At 39.1% G+C, this 24,045-nt stretch overlaps 1 protein-coding gene across 8 annotated transcripts in view; it reads right to left on the reverse strand.

Annotated features, from left to right (window-relative positions):
• Positions 1–5,756: 5,756 nt before the first annotated feature.
• Positions 5,757–24,045, reverse strand: part of LOC100680454 (cyclin-dependent kinase 14) — a 132,342-nt gene continuing 114,053 nt past the window's right edge. For 5 of the 8 annotated variants that reach the window (XM_032601408.1, XM_032601407.1, XM_032601409.1 and 2 more), the window contains one exon: positions 5,757–6,727. In XM_032601408.1, coding sequence (XP_032457299.1) covers positions 6,636–6,727 — 92 coding nt within the window. In that variant the 3' untranslated portion in view covers positions 5,757–6,635. The remainder of the gene's footprint in view (positions 6,728–24,045) is intronic. The other 3 variants (XM_032601412.1, XM_032601411.1, XM_032601410.1) reach the window with 2 other exon arrangements.

Here is a 24,045-nt window from a genome sequence, read left to right on the forward strand (position 1 = left end):
GCCAAATTAAAAAAAAGTGGTAGAGACCAAAGTTGTTGTATAGGGGGGGGGGGGGGGGGAGAATTGTGACCTCGAATTTGAGCCAGTCCTACAAGGTCATTTCAAGGTCAAATTATTTTTTTTCAAACTTTACTTTTACTTTGTATCCGAGATGAAATCCCTTCTTAGATGTTCTCTGTCCAGCGGCCAAGACGCAAATGAGCCCTCGCTAGCGTCCAAACATAAGTCTCGCTATTCCCCAAATGATCCCTTCCGACGGTTAACTTGCGAATGACTCCTCTAGGTGGTCGCCACCTACCTACCCGAACTCCTGATGTGCGAAAAATAAAAATGGCTCCCGAAATAAGCCTTTTAAAATAAGTCCCGCGCTCAGTCTTGCCACCGCGACTCCGTCGAACCTTCCCCTACGACGCTTAACTCACGAATGATTTTCAAGCAGGCGCCCCGGCCCCGCGCCGTACCTGCCGCCCGAACTTTCGATTTGCAAAAATAAAAATAGCCTCCGAAAATTGTCGAAAGAGTCTCACACTCGGCCTTCCGCCAAAAATATTAACGAAAATTTTTATTAAAAAGCCAATCATCGATACAGAAAAAGATTAAGTAAAACATCGAAGTATTGTAGAAAAACGTCAAAGTTTGATAAAAACGTAAAAAAAATATTAAATGTTTTATTTTTAAAAAATCATAAATTGATAAACCGTAATGCCAAAATATGAATAGAATTTTACAATAAAAAGCCATCGATACAGAAAAAGAAAAAGTAAAACATCGAAGTATAAAGTAAAAAAGTTTTTATATTTATTTTACACACATTTATTATTTGAATCAGAAATAAATTGCATTATGTTTTTTTAAATAACGTTGTTGTTTTTCCATTTAATTTATTCATAAATTATTATTGTTTTAAGTATACATAGATATACATACATACGTATGTTTGTATACATATGCTATACACACATACATGTAAACACGCATGTTGAAAATACATATGTATAAGCAGAATTATAAAGTTTGTAATACATACCATGTCGTCACACAGATTATACATACAATTACTGGCAACAGTTAATATAATTATTTAGTGATAATTCCACTGTATAAATATTTTAATTCTATTAGAAATATTTTTGCAGCAGAAATTGGTAGGTACTTAAATTTTTTGCACTTTTCTATTAGATAAGTAATAATAAACAACCAACAACACTAAAAAATGTATGTTCATTATTTAAACTTGTACAATATGTAAGCTGTAAAATATTGTATTTAACACGATAATAATTAATTAATAACATACATATTAATATAAAATATTGCATCTAAAGTTATGTTAATGAACAAAATTTTTATCTAACGTAACAGAATATTTATTATTGTTAACAAATGAAGATTGTACTTTTTACATCATTTCATTTAATATTAAAAATAATACGAATATACATTTTCTATTAAAATTTTTGTAGTAATGTCTTGTATAAAAAAAGTTCTGCAATACGTAATGAAGGTATTTCTTGAAGAATCAATTTACTTAAAATTAAAAAATGTTTGATATAATTTCAAGTCATAGCGATTATTCTAGAAAATATTGTTTAAGAGCTAAATATTCCGATTAATTACCCATATTTTAAATGTATGTATAAGTTTGATTTCACTTCATAAAATTTAATAAGTTAAAATAAATCTTTTACTAAAATACAATTTTAACTATTTTATAAGTTATCTATTAAAATTTACTTTTAACACTTTTGGAATTACAAAATATTTATTTATTATCTATTTCATAAAAGCTTCCTAATCAATAAATTATTTTATAATAAAAAATTAATAATTACTATTTGCAATTAAATAATTGTTTAAGTAGTTTTTTATTTATTATTTTTTGCAGAAAACAGTCTAAGTTCTAGTAATGCAGTAGAATTTTTTAATTTATTTAGATATTTATCGACTTCAAATACTAATTTAATAATTGAAAATATGTGATTTGAGTCATTTTTTTTATTTTTGTAATATTTATAATCTAAGTAAATATGCCGGACTATAGTCGAAGCGAAATTCTTGATATTTTATTGATTTTGGGAGAGTGTCGAAGAAATTATAATGCAGCAGCACAATTATATCGGAGGCGTTTCCCAAACAGAAATCATCATCCATCTCGAAGTACGATCCAGAGAATTGAACAGCGAGAGAGGCGAGGACCTCAAAGATCATGGTACGCTAAATGATTAAAATCTTTTCTTCTATTTTAAATTTACTACTTCGTTTAAAGTGCAACATTTTACACGCTTTCAGGATCCGGAGTCGAAAAAGTGGGTGCTGTTTGAAAAAAAATAATTTGACCTTGAAATGACCTTGTAGGACTGGCTCAAATTTGAGGTCACAATTCTCCCCCCCCCCCCCCCCCCTATACAACAACTTTGGTCTCTACCACTTTTTTTTAATTTGGCGTTGCTAGAGGAATTACGTAGGCGGGGTTTCATTCTGGCTGCAGGACATTGAGATGACCTTCAGTGCCGCAACCGAACATACCATTCTGAACGTAAAATTTACCGCTCTTTCCATTCCCGCAATAAAAGAATGGGGTTCCTATTTAAAAATCCAAAGTTGACCTTCAAATGACCTTGAAAAACGCGTTCAAGGTCAAATCCAAGGTCACCATCGGGTTGCCCCTTCGATATCCTACAACTTTGGTCTCTACCATTTTTTCGATTGTGGCTGTCCCTGACGAGTTATGAGCGGTGCCCGTTTAAATTGGGTCACCCTGTATATATATATATATATATATAGACACACACACACACACACACACACACTCTAAAAAGGCCTTTCGCTTCAGGCTTGAATAACTCTACTTTCGCTCCACTTTTTCGTAGGCGAAAAGCGCGTTTTCGATGCACGTGGTATTAAAAATTATAACTATTTAGATCATTTACAAACTACTTATAGATGTAATTTACATTAGTACTCTAGCGAATCTGACAGTTACAAGATGGTATTGAAGGTGCGTTGCTTAATAAAAATGCGAGTTGCGCCCATAAATAATATCGGCAACGCGAGCTGCGATACGAGTCAGCAATAGGAGTCCGCACAACCGTACTACGATGCATAGCATGCGCTTGTATCGTAGCCGTTTGCTCAGTGGTTAGAGCTCCCGCTTGTTAATCTCGGAGTCCGCAGTTCAAGCTTGCGTCTACTCTTTTTCGCTTTTCGAATCGTCTCTTTCATCCGTCACAACTACATGCTTTTACAAATGGTGTCAGTACGACAGACTATGTTTATTTCAAGTAAATTTATTTTTTATCCGCAATAAATGTAAAGTTGTTTAATTATGATCAAAATAAATTAAGATATTATTATAATAAGAGGCTAGTAAATAAAAAGTTTTGTAATAACTTCTTTTTACGCATAACCGTAAATCCAAAAGCAGGTATGCAATAATTATTTGTAGTTTGCTTTCATCGAAATTTCTATCATGCTACGAAAAAATTCGTTTGAACTTTTTCGCTATACTAGATAAAAGCACTTATGCGTATAAAGAGTTCTATTATTAACTACGTCTACAATATTTTTAGGAATGATCCGAGTAGCAAATGCTTGGCGATAAATATACTGAATATTTTCCTGTTTTCGCTTATTATGCAACCTTTTTATTTATAAAACATTTTCTACTTATTCAAATTAAAATGCCCGCATTCATACCAAAACTACAAGTGTACAAAACAAAGCACCCTCCTAAAATTTCAGCCCAAAAGAACCACTTGTTTACTTGGAATCCTACGGATGGTGTAAAAATTCCCGAACCATTGCACCGAGTGTTACAAAGGGAAAATGGATGTAATAAATGATTTACCGCGGTAAAAGTAGAGATAATATTACCAAATATCACTCGAAAAAATTTCAAATAATTTACTTTAAATTTGTAATTTCTATCCCAAATCTTTTTTTCAGGGTTCAACATTGATTTCGTCCCCTTAACAGAGTTATATGTGGAATAAAATAATTCTGATATTCCTTTTTAAAAAGTGATACCAAACATAAAGCCAAAAATGGATTAGTTGATTTTAATGAATCGAGAAATGTGATTAGTTAATGGCGTCACTGTAGCTAATATCTGATAAAAATTTACCATGATTGGTTGTTTTAATGGCGCTAAATTTAAAAATTATAACCTTAAAATGTAGCGCGCTCTTAAAAACACTTGGTAGAAGAAATAAGACATAAGTTTGTAGGATACTATGTGCCAAAGAATGGATAACGATTTTATGAAGTCTAGTAAAATAATAATAGATCAGTACAAAACAACAAAACTATAGAAATCTTTATTTTATTAGTCGTAAAAAATTTTAAGGAAAAAACTAGTTATACTCAATTGGATTAATTGAAAAAAATGCAAGAATTGAAATTAACTACCTACAAAATTTTAGATTTTTGCAAAGATTTCTACCTATGGAGTGTTATAATTGAGGTTTGTACTAACCTTGATTCCACAATTTAAAAGTTTAATTTTTATTAATCACATTCTAAATTTACAACTTTACTTACAAAACCAGTAGTAAGCCGTATGCAGAGAAAAGATAGAATAATTTTAATAAAGGAAGATATGTCGGAAAATACGTCGTATTTAGAAATTGTAAGAACGTTAGTTAGGCATGATTTCTCACGTGAAAAATCACGTTAAAAATGACGTCAGAAATCACTCATAAAATTGAAATATTTATTTTAATTGAAATGAGTTAAATTATTTTGTCTTTACTAAATATTATAAAAATAGATAAATATCAATGTTAACTATGAAAATATTTTAGATCTTTTCAATTTTTATGTTAAAGTATACGTCTAAACTGAACAAAGTTATAAATCTAACATATTTTCAGGTAAAAACAGTATAGAATTTTAAGACTCACAAATAGCTCAGGCGGTCAAATAATGGATTGTGAAGTGGAGGGCCGGGGTTCAATCCTCGGTTGGGGCAAAATTTCTTTTCATTTTTTTGCAGTCAGTTTATTTAGATTAGCAACAAATCTTTTTTTCATAATTTTTTAGTAAAAACAAAATAACTTAATTTATTTCTATTAAAACAAATACTTTCATGAGTGATAATTTCATGAGTGATTTCTGACGTTATTATTAACGTGAATTCTCGCGTGAGAAATCGCGCACAATAGTCACGTGATTTAACAAAAATTCAAGTGATCTATCGCATGATTAATCGTGTAATAGTCACGTGATTTTTCTTGTCAGTGTTTACAATCTGACCGAGACTGAATTGAAATTGTCAAACACAATTTTAGGTTGTTGAAAGGAACTCGTAAGTTTCGCTTTTTAGTTTGGAAGCTTAAACAATTTGCAAGCAAGTTTTTCCTAACGTAAATTTGGATGATTGTAAGAATTTGCAAGCACGAACGACAAATACGCAAGCAAAATTATGTGGCATTATCCATATATCAGGCTGTCATAATGAGTGATGCATGAAAACAATTGATGTTATTAAATAATTCACCAAAAGATGCAATAATAGAGCAGCTGAGTCTAGTTCAGAAATTGATGTAAGTAATAAGGAAATACATATGCCAGACTTTAAAGAACATCATTATATTTGTATTTCAAAATATTATACCTATCTTAAATTATTTATGTAATATAATGAAACCATGCATCGTAGCTAAAAATCATGGCTGACTTACATTCGCAGTATATATCTATTTTACTAATAGGTTACATGTTAAAAAAAAATATTCTTAGAAATATGTTTTTGTAAATTTTCATAGCAGTAAGAAATCATTATAATAAAATGAATAAATAACAAATACAATAGAAACATTTGTTTAAATAATCCAAAAAATTCGAAGTAAAGGTACAATATGAAGTAACCCATTTGCGAGTAGCTTTCGTAGAAAGTCACATTTATTAATCGTCGCTGAATTAACAGAGTCCACTTTAACTGTATTTACTTTTTTGACTATTTACACATTACTACTGTCCTTCATATATCTTTTCACTGTTTCCTTTTTAATATTGATTAACAACAATTCTAACGAGAAACCTATACCGTCTAGTTTACTCATTTTACTTTGACAACTGTTTTGAGCGATGATAAATTAATATAAATTGTCAAACATACAGTAATTTGTATAGATAAATATTATTTAAATCATCGTTTGATCTAATGGTAAATAATATTTTTTATATTTTCTTTGATGTAATGGCTAAAATGCAAGCCATGGCGTATTCAAAGAGCACATTTAAACTAAGTAGTTTTTCAAAATTGATTTTAATTCTTCTCTTTTTCTTTATAGCGTACGTCATAAAGTTTTGGATGTTGAGCCTTTCAGGCCTCTCTTTATGGATGGTCGTTACACGTGCTTCCCTTATTTTGGATTTCATTTTAGTTGTGTCTCAGTCAAAGTCTAAAATTGTCAGACAAGTGCGACAACAAGTTGTTCTATAATTTCCCGTCCGACACATCTATATCAGACATGTTATTAAATAATTTTTCAGATTTATTTTGTATTCAGTGCATTTTAGAAAAACTTCTCAGGCATGGAATATCAGAGTATTTCCTATACTCTTCAAATTTTCTAATCATTAAATATTGTTATGTACTGTACTATGCCGGTTAACCACGAATAAACAGCCGTTCAAGTTTTAAGAACTATGTGTCGGGAATCTGTATAAGTTTGTCGGATTTCAGTATGAAGATGACATCCTTCCACGCTGAATATAGAAACTTCTGTAACCATAAAATATAAATTATTTATTTATAAACTAACATTTCTGATTATTTTAAAGTTATTATAATAGTAAAATAGGCTTAAAAATGAATAAATTAACTATGAACATATTGATATATTTAACAAATTTCATAAATGAAAAGGAGCCACCCAACGTGTGCAAAAATAAGCACGGACCTGCAAACCCGACTACCATTTCTCTACAAAATATATATGTTTATAAAAGCACTGAGTTGTAACACCCCGTACAAGCTACGCAGTGTACGCATAAGATATTCAAAAAACTAAAGTCATCCAAATATAATTATAGAAAATACTCGGATATTTTCCGCTTCCCCACTCTTCATGCCGACGCTCCGGGCCACAGCTGAGTAGTCAGCAGCAGCAGAACACTAGCAGCGCCACTGGTCAGCGGCGGCAACAGCGGAAGCTACGGCGGGCGGCGAGTGTATAACTATATATTTAGAGATTGATGGTTTGATCTCTTCTTCTACGCTTCCTGATAGGAGATAAGGTAGGAAAGGACGAACAGACAGGGAATAATAATAAAACTGAGTGCTGATTCAGATTAGATTATATTAAACTATGTACAAGTTGACTAGGTCTGTTCGCACCGGCGGCCATGCCGAGACTGCCTGATAAAAGTGACTGAGCTTACAAGCTTCCCTCGCGCTCGCCACACCGTGGTGCTCCGCTAGGCGCCGCGTCGGGCCGCGTGTGGTGGTAGGAGGGGACCGCCACAGCTACTCTCCCACCCAGTGACAAGGGCGGACTTCCCAAGGAACGATGATGAGTTTCCTGAAGAGGGGGCCATGCCTGGAAGGGAGGCTGCGGATGCGTGACGTGGCGCCTGTGCTGATAAGGGCTGCTGAGCTCGGATGAAGCGAGGCTACGATGATGATGATGAGCCAGAGTCGCCAGGTCCTTATTGACTGGATGGACTTGGGCCCAGAAATATGTCCGCAGAAGCCTATGGCCAATGATGCTGAGTTGAAAAATAAAAAAAAGATGTCTGCCTGGGCTGCAGTGTCCTCGTGTGGAGGTTGCTGCGCAGCGTCCAGGAGTCGTTAGCGGAAGGCCTGAGGAGTAAAAAGGTCACCCTCAGGAATGGCTTTGATGATGTTGACGTTGCTGAGGCTGACGACCCGGAGCTCTGGGTTGTCGGTGTTTAAAGGCGTCCTCTGCTGAGCATCCACGGGTACCGGGATGTGCCAGGACGTCAGTGCCGAGGATGCGGTTGAAGGTGACGCTGCACGGTGGACTGCTGCTGCCAGGTCGACGATCAGCTATGCTGGGTTGTCGTCGGGAGGATGCTCCGCTGCTGGCAGGAACAGCTTGCTGGATGCAGCGAAGCCGCTCGGTGACAAGCGTGCTGGACGACGGCGATCGGCTGCTGGCGATGGCTGCATGATCCAGAGCGATGAGCTCGACGGCAATCGTCGGTGTCGTCGTCACGGTATCGTTGACCCAGCGATATACTGGACTGCGCGGCGTCTGTCGCTGCGAGCGAGTCGTGCGGCTGCTCGCTGTGCCGTGCACGACGCGAAGAGACGCTAGAGAAGAGCGCGCGCGATATGACGCAGCTTGGCGCGTTGCTGGAGCGGCTGAAAATGGCCGGTGTCAGCGTGAAGCGAACGGCGTATGTCGGCGATGTTGGCGTCCATGGCTGCGAGGCTGCTGATGATGCTGCGCTTGGCGCTGTTGAGCCTCGATGGGTCTGTCCGTGATGACGGTGGACGCGGCATCGGCGCGCTGGCAATGTTGTTGCCGATGATGTTAGTGATGCGCGGCGCGCGATGTGATGTGCGGCTCAGCAATGACTGTTTGCGCGCGAACGAGACAGCGTGGTGGGCGAGCGACGCGAAATGGCGGCTTTGCGCGACGCGACGGCGTTCCCGCCTTCAAGCGACACGTTTCGCAAGGGCGCGACGGAAAGAGCGACTCGGCCCTTGCGAGAGGATCTGTCTGTCCTGGTGATGCTGCTGCAAGGCGACAGGGACCGTGATGATGACCGTGGTGTCGGAAGCTAGCTAAGCTGCTGGTGTTGTTGCTGCTGGCTGACGCGGCGTCCGGCCTCCGTGCGTTGCTGATGGCTAACGCGGCGTCTGGCGTCCGTGCGATGAAGCTGGCTGGCGCGGCGTCCGGCGTCCATGCGTCGGTGCTCGGTGATGGAGTTGTTGATGCTGCTGATGTTGGCTCCGCTGCTCGCTGGTCTCGGGACCGATGTTGCCGTGTTCTGCGGGTCTCGCCGGCTGTAGATGAGCCGGTGAGAGTTGTCCTCTGCGGCTGTGCGTGGGCAGTTGAGGATTAAAAAGGTGTCGGCGCGGGCTCAAAATGGCCGACGCGAGACGTGGTGATGTTGAAGAGGATAAAAGCGTCGTCGCGCGGCTGTAAAGGGGCCGGCGCGAGAGGTGATGTCCAAAATGATAAAAGCGTCATCGCGCGGCTGTAAAGGGCCGCGCGAAAAGACGTGGTTTTGTCGGTGTAAAGACCGAGATGAGAGCTGGCTAAAAGCTCGAAATGAGCGAAGGCTGCTGGCAGCCGGGTGAGGAAGCCGAGGCGAGCTCTGAAGAGAGCAAGCTCGCGGTCAAGGTTTCGCGAAATGGCGCGGCGTCGAAAATAGCTAGACTGACTGATGAAAGTGACTGAGCTTACAAGCTCTCCCGCACTTGCTACGTAATGGTGATCCACTAGGCGGTGGAGCACAAAGATTAAAAAAAAAAGAAATTATCTTGTTTTGGGGAAACTATTGGGAAACATTTTTAACACAGGCAAATTGAAGGATTTTTTCTCTACTTTAATAATCTGGCATAAATCTTTGTCCTAATTTCCTCTATACTTATGTTTGAGGAGAAATAGTCAAAAAATGTCACAAACCATGGTTTCAGCGGAAAAGGCTTTCCCTTGTAGGAATCATTTTTCTCTTATTTTTCCATAAAAGTACATCATCAGACCTTCAAAAATCGCCCTGGTTATTTTCTGTTGCCCTATTCTATGAGGCACTGTTGCTTTTTGTCCAAAAAAAGCCGTCTCAGACTACTGTGCGGCGCGTCGGGCCACGTGATGTGGTAGGAGGGGACAGCCACATATATACAGCGAAGCGAGCGGCGCGACGTGCGCGTATGTGAATGTGCGAGAGTGGGAGCAGTGACGCAGCGGAGGCGCATCATCGAATGCTAGTATGAATGGAAATTGTATACAGGGTGACCCAATTTAAACGGGCACCGGTGATAACTCGTTAGGGACAGCCCTAATCAAAAAAATGGTAAGATTATCAAGGTCAACTTTGATTTTTTAAATAGAAACCCTATTTTTTTATTGCGGGAATGGAAAGAGCGGGAAATTTTACGTTCAGAGTGATATTTTTGTTTTGGGTAGCGAAGGTCATCACGAAGTCATGCAGCCAGTTCAACAAGATCCACCTGCGTAATTCCTCTGGCAACGCCAGAATCGAAAAAATCGTAGATACAAGTTGTACGATATCGAGGTGTTGCGTAACGGTGACCTCAAATTTAACCTGTTCTCAAAGGTCATTTCAAGATTAAATTTTTTTTTTCATAGAATACCCATATTTTCGACTCCGGATTCTGAAAGCGCGTAAAATTTTGCGTTTTAAATCAGATAGTCAACTTAAAATCGAAGAATGGATTTTTAACATCTAGCGTACTATTTCACTTTGAATTCCGACAACTGCTTGATGAGAATTCCAAGCACGCTTTAATCTAGGTAAGGTCGAAAAGGACCCAAAGTTCAAATGCGCCAGATGCTCATGTATAGGTCTATGGCTACGCAGATTTTAGGATAATTGTCTAACTTAGAAAAGGTCGGAGAGCGACGGACAAATCATAAATTTACGAAAAAGTAGGCATGACCAGAGTATTGTAAAGATAAGTAATAAGAGATATGTTGGAAAAGTCTCGAGTAGTTCGCTTCACAAATCCGATCAGCCCACGATACCTAGAGACCACGTAATCCACATGATGTGCGAAAGTCAAACGTGAGTCAAATAAAACTCCCAAGTCCCTAACCACCTCCGTGCGAGCAATAGCCGATCCGTCAAGCTCATACTGAAACGGTAGTTGCATCCTGCCCTTAAAAAATTACACTACCTGATATGTCATGATAATAGGTTACAATAAGGTTATCTTCAGCAATCAGTGCAATATACTATACTATGCCGCGAATGTCTCCAGAACATATTAATTATGTGCAACTCTAATAGTAAAAGAGTAAGAGAGGTATCCGCTAAGCGTCGCTGCCTTTTACGAAACCAATCTAAGTTTGGTCGCAACTATAAGTTTGGTCTCCACCCTGGCAGAAAATAACCCAACAGTTGAGTATGGTTGGCCAACGAACCAGCTAAAACCGTCACTTTGGCCAACAGTTTACCGTTGGTAAGCATTTCTACCAGGGCATAAATATACGCTAATGAATGTAATGAAATCAATTTTATATATGTCATTAAGGTTTAGCAGGTGAGATAAGATCAGCTGACTAGTGGTTATTAAAAAAAAGGTTACAATTTTCAATTTGTATTTACCGGTGCGTATTGTTTATTCGAGCCCTGCCAAGTGTCGGGCTGTCGCGTAGATCGTCCCCAGTCAACAAAATGTCGTCTCGGCGACGACGAAGGTCTTACCTCGGCTGCTCAGCGTATCCGTTTTGACGGACCGTGGAGAGTGGCGAAATTATGTTGTGTTTGGCTGAAATTGTTTGTAGGAATCGGGACATGCATGCGCGGATAAATAACACGGGCTTATTATGCCGTAAGCTTAGGCGGGCTACGGTTGCTTCCGCGACCCTAGTCTAGCTAATTATCGGGCTATTCGCTTTTGTATTTGCAAGAAAGAGAGAGAGAGAGAGAGAGAGAGCGAGAGAGAGAGAGAGAGAGAGAGAGAGAGAGAGAGAGAGAGAGAGAGAGAGAGAGAGCACTAAGTTAGCTTGGCGCTTACACGCACGGCGGACTTACAGGTGTGATGCCGTAGATGCGCTGGCGCTGGAGGTGATGCTCCGGTCGTTGTGGAAGACGCCGCTGCATAGAACGTGTCCGTCGGCTTGTAGATTAGCCGGTGGCTTCGTCCACGTGTGCTCGATAGCGCAGCTTGGATCAGAGAGAGACTTTCTAATCTCTCCGCTTTGAACTATCTTGTCTGTTTCCCCTTCTCTCGGGCTCCTTAGCGTCGCCCGTCTCTCTCTTTCTTACAGATTCTATGTAGGCGTTGCGATGGTCAGCCCGCTCACTCTTGTCGCGATGCTTCCTCAATTCTCCTTCTCTTTCTATGAGCCTTACATTGCCACTATGCTTCGCGTGCGGCTTCTGCCACCTCGATCGTCGTCTCGTTGCGCGTGAGTGTGTACGTTGTCTGTGTGTATGTGTGTGTGTTGTTACGCGCGTACTGTGCTGGACACATGCTGCGTAGCTTGTATGCATATGCACTGTCACAATATGTTTGTATACAATATTTTTTGTTTTTTTTTTAATTTATCCCCTTATATTTTTGCATGATTTAGTAACAAAATTTTTTTCTACTCCTAGCTCTTGATAGAGCAACGTATAATTGGCCATGAAATTGTTTTCGACGCATGTTAAACAGTATTTCTTCTTTAGATGGCGATAGAGTTATTCGTGGTGTTAATACTAACTTTTTTGTATTGTTTCCATTTAATATTTCAGCCTGAATTGAATATTTCATTAGTTTTTTTATTAACAACCTTGTTCCATTACCATTATCATCTTTTGCAGTAACAATGCTTATATATTCAACAGTCGGCCCTTCCATAATATCCAGAATTTTATTGTTGATATCTAAAACCTCATTGTTTGTAGGAGCCAATATAATATAACTTTATCCTTCAAACTTTCGTCATTTATTTTTATTTTATCTCCGAATATTTCTACAATGATATTATTATCTTTTATGACTATATCATCAGAAATTTCAAGCAATTCATTCTCTATTTCATACGAATTTGATCATTTTCCTTCGCCTACATCTAATAGCCATTGTTTAAAATTATTGTCATTATCAGATGCTAGATTTTCATTCAGTGTCATACGTATAAAATTTGACCTAATAACTTCAATACGACTACCATGTTGGACAAACGGTAATGTTTGTCTAAAATCTCCCGAGACAAGTAAAATTTTTCCACCAAATATTTTCTTAACATCACATAAATCTTGCACAAGACCGTCGACTGCTTCGAAGGCATATTTTGATGTTATAGATATTTCATCCAATATTATAATTCGTACTTCTTTTAACATTTGACCATCCTTCGAATTAAATTTTATGTTACATATAGTACTTACTGTTATATTAAATGGTAATTTAAATATTGTGTGCACTGTTTTTCGATTGCGTAAAAAATTTGTCTCAATTCCTGCCCAAGCAGCACATAAAATTGGAATATTCGACAGTTGCATGATGTTGTTACATCATCATATTTTTTGTGCGTATGATTATTTCTGGTAAGTTAAAATCACCTAAAGAAAATCCGTTTATTTGTGAATTTGTGTCAATTATATGTAATGCTAAGTTTTCACCAACACTTTTTTCATATTTTGGGTGATAAAACAAATGTTTCTATTTTTCATATAAATGTCTTGCATTAATAGGATTATGAAAAATACAAATAAATGTCAACAATTCACAAAGTGCAGTAAGAAATTGTATTTGAGTTGCTTTTTCTAAACATGTCACATGTGTACACACGTCACGGGTTTCTAATTACTATAAGAAGACGAGTAGAAGAGTGCAATGCGGTGGCGGCCGTGGCGCGACGACAGAACGTCTGCCTTGCAAGCCAGAGGATCTCGGTTCAAGCCCAGGGTCCGTCACTTTTTGGTTGCACTCTTCACTCGTAACAATAATATATTACTCAAATTATTGCAAAAAATAGTTAAAAATTGGGCTTACTTGCTAAGGTCTCTCGCGCACTCCTTTTCAATTGAAACCAAAATTCTTACAGCCAATGTTTGCATTTATTTGAGAATAAAATTTCATAGTGATCCGGTTTTTAAAAAGTCAATTAATAAAATTTGGTACGTAAAAAATTAGTTTTTGAATGAAAAATTAGTAGAACTTTTTGTCCAATAATCGATTTTCCACGTCCCAAATTTTATTAATTGTCTTTTGCTTCCTTCCAGAGCAAGCTTTGTAATAGTACAATTTTGAGTTTCTTCAAAACTTCTAGAAAATACTTTTTTGCAGACCTTTGAAAGTAAGCCCAATTTTTAACTATTTATTTGCAATAATTTGAGAAATATACTATATATATGGCGAAAAATTTACAAATCTTCCTTTTTTTTGTACCGAATATGAGTGCAAAGTTTTAGAAAATAAGATTATGATATAAAAAAAGTTAGAAAATTCACCAGAACCCCACCTTAACAATAATATCTGGTCTATCAATTGCAGTTTCATAATTTTTTTAATTTTCAGTTATTTTCTTCCAATTTGGGTAACATGTCATTGTTATAAATAAGTCTGGCTTTCCATAACAATTTCATAGTCATTGAATGAATATAATTTTGTTTTAAAAATCTACCACTTCCAGTAAAATTTGATGGTAAAATAAACATTTTTCTTATTTTTGATTTTCCGGATTCTTTTTCCTATGTAAATAATCCATTACACCTTTACATAAATCACTTCTTAAAACATTTTAATTTCTTCTTATAAAATAAAATCTTGAACTTTTAACTTTTACAAATGCATCAATTATTGCCCGTTGAGAAATTTTACACAAATTAAGATATAGATTAAATTAATTTCTCACAGAATGTCTATAATTATAAAATTGCAAATTTGAAATACTATTATTGCTATTTAATTTTCATATTGAGCATCCATCCGTATCATCCGTTCGGATAAATAAGTGGATATGTCATAGGGGCAGTGTGTTTACTTATTAACGGAATACTAATAGGAAATTTCTTGAATATCTAACAGTGTCGCGTTCTGCAGGAGATGGCCCATCATTTCCTACAAATACTATCGCAACTTCATTACAAGAAGCTTTATTATATATATTTTTATCTAATTTATCGTTTCGTTTAATCGGCATGGCCACTGCTTTTGGTATGCAACCGTTTTTCGTGCAACGTTCTTACTCTTCTTTTTCTACTTCATGCATCATTTTATAAGCTTTAGCATAAGGGTTAATATCTCTCAATAACCTATCTAATTGACTCAACAATTCTAATTTTGTATTGGGATTATTACTATAGCTTTTTCGCTGAATAGTAGCTAATTTACTATCAAGAACATATAATAGCCCATATTTTCGAGCTTTACTTTTATTCGGATAATTTATCATAATTAGCCCAAAAACTTGCAAAAGCATTATTATATGATAGAATATTCTTTTGAAAATTAACTCTTTGGATAGTCCTGTGACTAATTGCTCCAACTGATTTGGATAAATAGGATTATCCGGAAATTCCACGTTTCCTTTGTGATAACAATTAGTAAATTGTTTGCCTTGCAAATATTCAAAAACAAAATGCTTAGCATTACAATATTTACAATTTTTAGTCATAGAACCTAAATAATTTTTGTAAATCAATGTTTCATTAAATTGTAAATTTGCTATCCTGCCATTTATACATTATAAAATTGTCCAGTATCATCAATTTTTAATTTTTCAATTAATATGATTGGTTCTTTTATTTCATCACTGCACTCTATATCTATTTTTCGTCTTTTAAAATTTTTCTGTAAATAAATTTGTACTTATTCATCTATATTTTATTTTCTTTTGTCATTTAACATTTTTTCTTTCGAATTTTTTCTTTTTTATCATACTACTGTGACGAGGTGAGCTCGTCTGTAGCCGTTGCACAGATGATGGCCGAGTCCGCACTTTATTCGCAAGTGCGACAGTATCCCAACGGTTAGGGCACTTGACTCTCAGCTAAGTAGCTTGAGTTCGATTCCCGGTGCCGTCGCTTTCTTTTCGTATTTCCGAAAAATGCTCACCCTATTACACTACATTAATCATTTTTGTTATTCCAATAAACTTGCCTTTTACGCAGTGCTTCTTTTTCTTGTTCCATTTTTAATTCATTGCTATTCATTTTTTGCAATTTCACCGATCTTTGTTGTTTTCTCTATTTTTTTTCTTCTGCTTTGCAATCATTATCCAACAATATAGTTATATCAGAGTAATTAAATACATTAGAAACTGTCATTCGAATTTCCATTGGAATAATAGAACTAGTGTGAGTTTTTCTACGTCCACTATATAAATCCATTATTTTTTGTTGCTCAATAATTAAATGTCTTTAACTATTCTTTTTTATCATTTTAATTTTATGATTACATTGGAATTAAAACTTAATTTTTCATCAACACAAGTAAATCTATGACTGATGGTTCGTAAGAAAATCAGAGCAGAGACCCAGCGCGAGTAAAAGGACCAACAGAGTCGGTTGGAAAACGAAGGATTATGATAAGAAGATGTTGCTACTGGCACTGGAAGAATTGCAACTCTCAGGGACGGCGAACAGCAAGGCAGAACTGGTGATGGATAATATCATACGAGCCTGTGACGCGGCCATACCGAGAAGAGTGCCCAATTGTAGACGAACACCAGTATATTGGTGGGATAAAGAGGTTGAGAGTGCGCGCAGCGAGTATCACCGGACCAGAAGAAGATAACAACGGGCAAGAAAGAAATACTATAAAACCGGAAGAGGCCAGAAAATAGTAGATGTCCGCGGACAAGAAATGAAGGGCGCTAAGAGGAAGCTTAAGAAGACAATCCGCGAAAACAAGCGACGGTGCCTTAAAGAACTACAGGATGAGGTCGAACAGGACTCTTGGGGTCGACCTTACAAAATAGTAATAAAGAAAATTAAAGAAAGCTACGTATCCCCTCCAAAATACCCGGAACTATCACACCGGATAGTGACCAGACTGTTCCCCAGGCAACTGGAAGAGCCAAGTGTTATCGAAAGATGTGCGAATGAAGAGGCTGTTCCACCGATCACGATTAAGGCATTGATAGCTGCCTGCAGAAGAGTAGGAAACAACAAGGCCCCAGGGCCGGATGGCATTCCCAATATTGCATTGAAGCATGCCATCCATGCTCATCCAGAGGTCTTCGTAGACTTGTACAATGCATGTCTAGAAGAGGGAACATTCCTCACAAACTGGAAGAAACAGCGTCGCGTGCTTCTGCCAAAAGAAAAGAAGCCACCCCAGGATTCCTCATCATACAGACCGCTCTGCGTGTTGGACACCCCAGATAGAATCCTGGAACGCATAATCTGCGTCAGAATGGATCATTTTATAGAAGGAAAAGGTGGATTAGCGGAACACCAATATGGCTTTAGGAAGAATCGTTCAACCCTGGACGCAGTTAGCCTAGTGATTGACACTGCGCAAAGAGCGATAGGGGGGAAAAGATGGAAGGGAGGAAAAAAGAAGTACTGCGCCATAGTTACGTTGGATGTCAAAAATGCATTCAATTCGGTCAAATGAAGTGAAATACACGAAGCACTCCGGAAACAGGATGTGCCCTTATACATAAGAAAATTAATGTCCGACTATTTGAAGGACAAAATCCTATTATATGACACGGAGGACGGTACCAAGACCTATAAAGTTACAGGAGACGTACCCCAAGGGTCAGTGGGCTTCGCTGATGACATAACAGTAATGGGAGTAGCGAAACATAAAAAAGAGGTGACAGAAATAGCGGAAGAGGCGACCTGTATAATACACGAATGGCTAAAGGAGACGGGTCTGGAACTAGCCAGCCACAAAACAGAAGCACATATCTCTAGTAGGAATAAGACGGAGGAAATTAAACTGACGGTAGATGGACATGAGATAGCTTCTCAATTAACCATTAAGTACTTGGGCATCACCATCGATGCAAGACTAATTTTCAAACAACATTTGGAAATAGTCAGCGATAAAGCAGCAAGTCAGCGCTGCTCTATCACGATTGATGCCAAATGTAGGAGGCCCAACTCAGAAGCGAAGGTTACTCTTAGTCAGTGTAACCACATCGATTATGCTATATAAAGTCCTAATATGGGCAGATGCGATGCGGGTAAAATCGTATGCCCGAATGCTAACCACTGTGTACAGACGACGTACACTGAGAGTGGCGTCCGCTTACCGTACAGTATCAGACAATGCGGTGTGCATGATTGCTGGTATGCCGCCGATTGACCTATTGGCGATGGAAAGTAAGGATGTATTCCAAAGTAAAAGAAGAACAAGTGACAAAACTCAGAAGGAGACCTGGGATGCAGCAAGAAAGAAGACAATAGCCGAATGCCAAACAGGATGGGATGTTAGTGACAAAGGGCGATGGACACATCGCCTTATACCAAAAATAGAGGATTGGACTGGAAGAGAACATGGGGAGGTCAACTACTACCTCACACAGTTTTTAACCAGGCACGGATGCTTCCGGGCTTATCTGCACCGATTTAAATAGATGATAGTCCGAACTGCTCAGCTTGTTTGGACGCTAACGAAGATACGGAGCATGTTCTCTGTGACTGTTCGCGATACCAAATGAAGCAAGAAGAACTCGAGTGTTATTTCTAGACTAGAGTGACATCTGAGTCAATGATGACAACTATGTTTACGTCGGAAGATGGTTGAAACGCAGTAAACAACTAAGTAAGGACTATCCTCAAGAAGGTTAGAAATGACGAGGAGAAGAGAAGGCTAAGACAAGGCATAAAAATGTAGCTAGACGAAGATCACTGAGCCGTATCGGGGTTGAGGCTGTCCAGAGGATGGCCGGACGATGCCGCACGAAGCAGACGACCGGACGATGCGGACGATGCATCAATTACAAGAGGGCGTAAAAGCCTTTCGCCCCCCCCCCCCCCCCCGGGGAAGCACTACTCGACGGTCGTACCGCGGGGAACAAGGGCACAGAAGATGGAGCTAGGTGCGCCTTTACCGAGGGTCGATAAAGACAAAGAGGGCGTTCCTTGGCACGGTTGGGTGTTTTTTATCTGGCCGTAAAAAGGATGGGTTTAGTCGGGGTGAATCCGACACACGGCTGACATTGCGGACGGGGTTGTTTCGACGACCCCATAAACAAAGTCACGCTATGGTCTTTCTAATATTTTTCCCTAACACCTCTTCCCCGAGAGAGAAAAACACACACACACACACAACTGTGTACTCTGCAAAGGAGGTACAGGTGAAAAGAGTGACCACGCAGTTGGCAGCTATACGCACTGAGTAAAAAAAAGTTAGGGTTACACATTTTGCTTCTGGTTATACTGTATTAATCAATCATATTATATCAATCATTGATAATTTTCTAGTTTACAAACAATGTAGATGCGGTAGCACTAGTTCGAAAATTCATCTACTCTGGCCTATGGATTTTATCTGGTACTGGCCACCGGTCTTTCTCCGGTCAGGGCTCCTTAACATGCTTACTTGAGCAACTCCGGTAGTGGTAATTATAACTTTTTTTTCTCTCAGTGCATGCCTAGTTTACCGAGCCGGAGTAGAAGCCACTGACAGACGAAGAAACTGAAAATAGTGCAGTTGAATATAAATCACTGGGCGACTGCACAGGACCTACTGAGCCATTATGTCCGTGAGACAGAAATCGACATAGCATTAGAGTCCTGGACAAATATTGTGGGAAATGGACAGTATTGGTAAAGCGGCAATATGGGCATGAGGAGACGCTGCTGTCCAGGAAAAAATAACAAGACGTAATGAAGGCTTCATATGCGCTAAGGTCGCAGGCGTACACATTTACAGCTGCTATGCTTCTCCTAACACGTCGATAGAACAATTCAGACAGCTGTTGGACCGGCTAGTACAAGATGCTGTGGGAAGAAAACCGGTACTGATAGCAGGCGATTTCAACGCCTGGACAGTAAAGTGGGAGAGCCAAAGGACGAACGAAAGAGGACAAACGCTATTGGAAGCATTCGCCCTCCTTGACTTGACATTTGTTAACCAGAAATATTCTTACACATTTTAAAGAGGAGACACAGGGTCCATTATAGATCTCACGTTATTCAGCAGCTGCCTGATTGGCTTAGTTAGATAGTGGACAATGAGCGTTCATTACACAAATAGTGACCATTAAGCGATAATAATGGAGATAAAAATATCAAAACAGATATCCAATGGGAGGACAACGACAAAAAGAGTCAGTTGGAAAACGAAGGATTATGATAAGGAGACATTCCTACTGGCTTGCTAAGAAATACAGCTGTTTGGATCGACGAATGATAAGGTTGAGCAAGTAATAGGAAATATTACCCAAGCCTGCGTCGCAACGATGCCAAGGAAGGCTCCCAATAATATACGACCGCCAGTATACTGGTGAGATAAAGAAATTGACGCTGCCCGCAGAGTGTCATTGAACCAGAAGACGGGAACAGCGGGCTCGGAAGAAATACCACAAGACTGGTCTAGGTAGAGATATAGTAGATGCTCAAGGAAAAATCCGAGAAAATAAATGACAGTGCTTAAAAAAGTTACAGGACGAGGTTGAGCTGGATCCCTGGAGACGACCGTACAAGTAGTAATAAAGAAGATAAAGGAAGGTTATATTATCCCTACTAAAAGCCCGCAATTGCTGGATCGTATTGTAACCACACTGTTTCCCCTTCAACTAGAAGTAACAGCTATCCCTAAAGCGGAGGTTAATGAAAAAATCATTCCAAAAATCACCACAGAGGAAGTACTGGCTGCATGCAAAAAAATTGGGAACAAGACTCCAGGCCTAGATGGCATACACAATATTACATTCAAATAAGCAAGACGGGCAATTATAATACAATTCATGTCTCGAAGAAGGGACGTTTCCTAAGAACTGGAAGAAGCAACGCCTGGTGCTACTACCAAAAGGAGATAAGCCACCTGGAGAAGCTGTCTCATACAGACCACTCTGCATGCTGAACATTCCGGGCAAGATTTTAGAGCGCATAATTGGCGTTAGAATGGACCAAGTCATAAAAAAACCAGGTGGACTAGCGGAATATCAATACAGCTTCAGGAAAAAACGCTCCACTCTTCACGCCGTAAGATTAGTAGTCGACACCGCTAGAACTGCATTAGAAGGAAAAAGATAGAAAAAAGGATCCAAGAAGTATTGTGTTATTATTACACCGGATGTTAAAAATGCGTTTAACTCAGCCAGCTGGGGAAAGATACACAAGGCACTACGGAAAAAAGAGGTACCCGCATATATAAGAAGGATTATGCCTGACTACCTGAAATACAGAACCCTTTTGTTCGATACAGAGAGCGGCGAAAAAATCTATCAAGTAACCGGAGGGGTCCCACAAGGGAGTCGTCAGTGCTTAGCCCATTATTGTGGAACATCATGTACGATGGAGTATTTAGGAGCTACCCCAAGGGGCAACGGTTGTAGGGTTTGCAGATGATATTGCAGTAGTGGTAGTAGCACAGCAAAAGGAAGAGGTGACGGAAATCGCTAACGATGCAGTAGGTATAATCCACCATTGGCTAAAGCAAACTGGACTTGAGCTTGCTAGCCATAAAACGGAAGCTATCTTTATATTTAGTAGGAAGAAAATAGAGACAATAACGCTGACAGTGGACGGGCACAAAATAGACTCTCAGTTGATCATTAAGTACCTGGGAATCACCTACATACAAATGTAGGTAGGCCAACGTGGGGTCGAAGGTTACTCCTAGCCAGTGTAACTACATCAATTATGTTATACGGTGCCCCACAGTATGGGCGGACGCTATGTTGGCGAAGTCCTATGCACAAAAGCTGTCAACAGTTTATAGAAGAAGTGCATTGCGGGTCGCTTCTGCCTACCGAACAGTATCAGAAGATGCAGTGTGCGTTATCTCAAGTATGCCGCCTATTGACCTTCTAGCAACAGAACGAAAGAATATATACGAAGAAAGCCGGCGTGGTGACAATACTCAAAAGGAAGTTTGGAAATCCGCGAAGAAACAAACCCTAGCTGAGTGGCAAAGATGATACGACTCTAGTGGAACCAAGCGATGGACCCGCCGCCTCATACCACGTATTGTTGGCTGAACCAATAGACGACAAGGGGAAGTGAATTACTACGTTACGCAGTTTTTGAGCGGGCATGGGTGCTTTCGAGACTACCTACACCGCTTCAAGATAGAGAATAATCCAAATTGCCTAGTATGTTTAGAAGCAAACGAAGATGCGGAGCATGTCTTCTGCGACTGTTTGCAATAGCAATAAGAAGTGAAACAAGAAGAACTCGAGCGTTACTTTCAGACTAGGGTGACCCCTGAGTCAATGATGACAGCTATGCTAGCGTCAAATGATGGCTGGTGCGCAGTAAACAACTACGTAAGCACCATCCTCAAAAAGGTTAGAAATGACGAAGAGAATAGAAGGGAAGGACGAAGCGAAACAGCTAAGTAAAACTGTTGCTAGACGAAGGCTACTAGGTAGTAAATACGAAACGCTCCTCGGACTGATGCAGAGAAACGTAGGTCACAGAGTTAAGCTCTCACTCTCCTGCCCGATGCAGAGGAACGTAAGAGCTAGGGTTGAGTACCTCTAAGTGCTCCTCAGACCGATGTTGAGGAACGTAGGTAAATGAGTTGGAGCCCAGACTCCCTCACCTAATGCAGAGGAACGTAGGTGTCGGGGTTGAGTCTGTGCAGAGGATGGCCGGTCGATGCTGCTCGAATTAGACGACCGGACGATGCTGCAGGAAGCTGACGACTGGACAATGCAGAATGGAGAAGACGAGTTTGATTCTGAACCCCTAATCACCTTGGTGGATGGGGAAAGTATGGAAATGTCAAACTTCAAAAGAGAAGCCAAAAAAGGCTAGTTAACGGGCCCCACGGTAGTATTGTTCAACGATAGTACCTGTGGGGATCTGGTGTCGGAGGGTCACTTGTGTAGAGCCTGTTCAGTCTAAGCCACATTAGAAAAACACACACACACACAACTCCACACTGAGAAAAAAAAGTTAGGGTTACCGGAGAGTCCGGTAGCCAGTACCGTAGAAAATCCATAGGCAAGAGTAGATGAATTTTCGAACTCGTGCTACTGCATCTACATTGTTTGTAAACTAGAAAATTATCAATAATAGATAATATGATCGATTAATGCAGTACAACCAGAAGCAAAATGCTATTTACGAGCCAAACAGCGTAGGTACATTTAGAGGTTATGTTGGACTCCGGCTCTGGCTACAGGAAACTCTCCGGTTGGTGCTACTTTGTGTTATCAAGTAACCCTAACTTTATTTTTTTCTCAGTGCATACGGAAATTTTCTAAAAACACTTGATTTGAACTTCTAACATACTAAAAAAGTATTTTCTTGAAGTTTTGACGAAACTCAAAATTTTACTATCACAAAGCTTCCTCTAAGAGGAAGCAAAAGAGAAAGATACATAAATTTTGAGCAATTTTCATAAATTATTTAATGAAATATTGCAAAAAAAAACATTAAATAATGGGGTTACTTGCAAAAGTCTCTTTCTTGCGCACTAGGTTTCGACTATGACAAAAAATGAATGGTAAATGTTATTATTAATCTAACATGAACAAAGTTCAATGCAAATAATAATAATAATAATAATAATAAGTTCAATACATCAAATTTTAAAAAAAGCTTTCAAGTATTTTTGACAGAGGATAAACTGATTTTTGAGCAAAAAAGTGAACAAGAACCGGTGAGAGAGTTCGCTTTAAAATGACAGACTATTAGACCTTTAGACAGAGATACCTTAGAATCGGATGAAGACATGGCAGATAGGCTTGATGGTGAGTGTGGTAGAATGATGCGTGTATGTCGAAGCTTTTGCGTTGATTAATGTTGTCAGCGGGCGGAATCCAGGCTGAAAAAGTGTTTAGCTCGGCGTCGGTGGTGATAACGATGGCGCGCTCGTTGTCATCATTACAGCGCATGTAGAGTTTCCCGCCGATCACGTAGACTCGGTAACCCTGCCTTCTCTTGGCCTCTAGCCTAGCTTTCTAACGTAACTTGTGGATGTCTGAAGGAAGCAGCTCGTTGATGTTTATGAGCCCTTGATGGTCAGGTCTCAGAGCTTTTGCCTCCTACAACAAGCTGGTGTCCACTTCGAGGAGGTGCAGCGAGATGTCACGGGTATAGACTAGACCCATAATAACAAGAACACTTTTCGAGGTCTGTTCTTGCCGCCTCTTGACTTCAACGAGTTCACTGCGAAAACTCTCTGAGGTACACACGCGTTTAGAAAATCACAACACAGAATTACAAATAATCACCGCTACGCTCAATGAACACGCTGTTCTCTTAAACAACATCTTCAAAAGTAATAATGACGCTCAGCCCCTTCTACCTGTA

This window comes from Nasonia vitripennis (assembly GCF_009193385.2).
Source record: "Nasonia vitripennis strain AsymCx chromosome 1 unlocalized genomic scaffold, Nvit_psr_1.1 chr1_random0012, whole genome shotgun sequence".
Classification (NCBI taxonomy): Eukaryota; Metazoa; Arthropoda; class Insecta; order Hymenoptera; family Pteromalidae; genus Nasonia; species Nasonia vitripennis.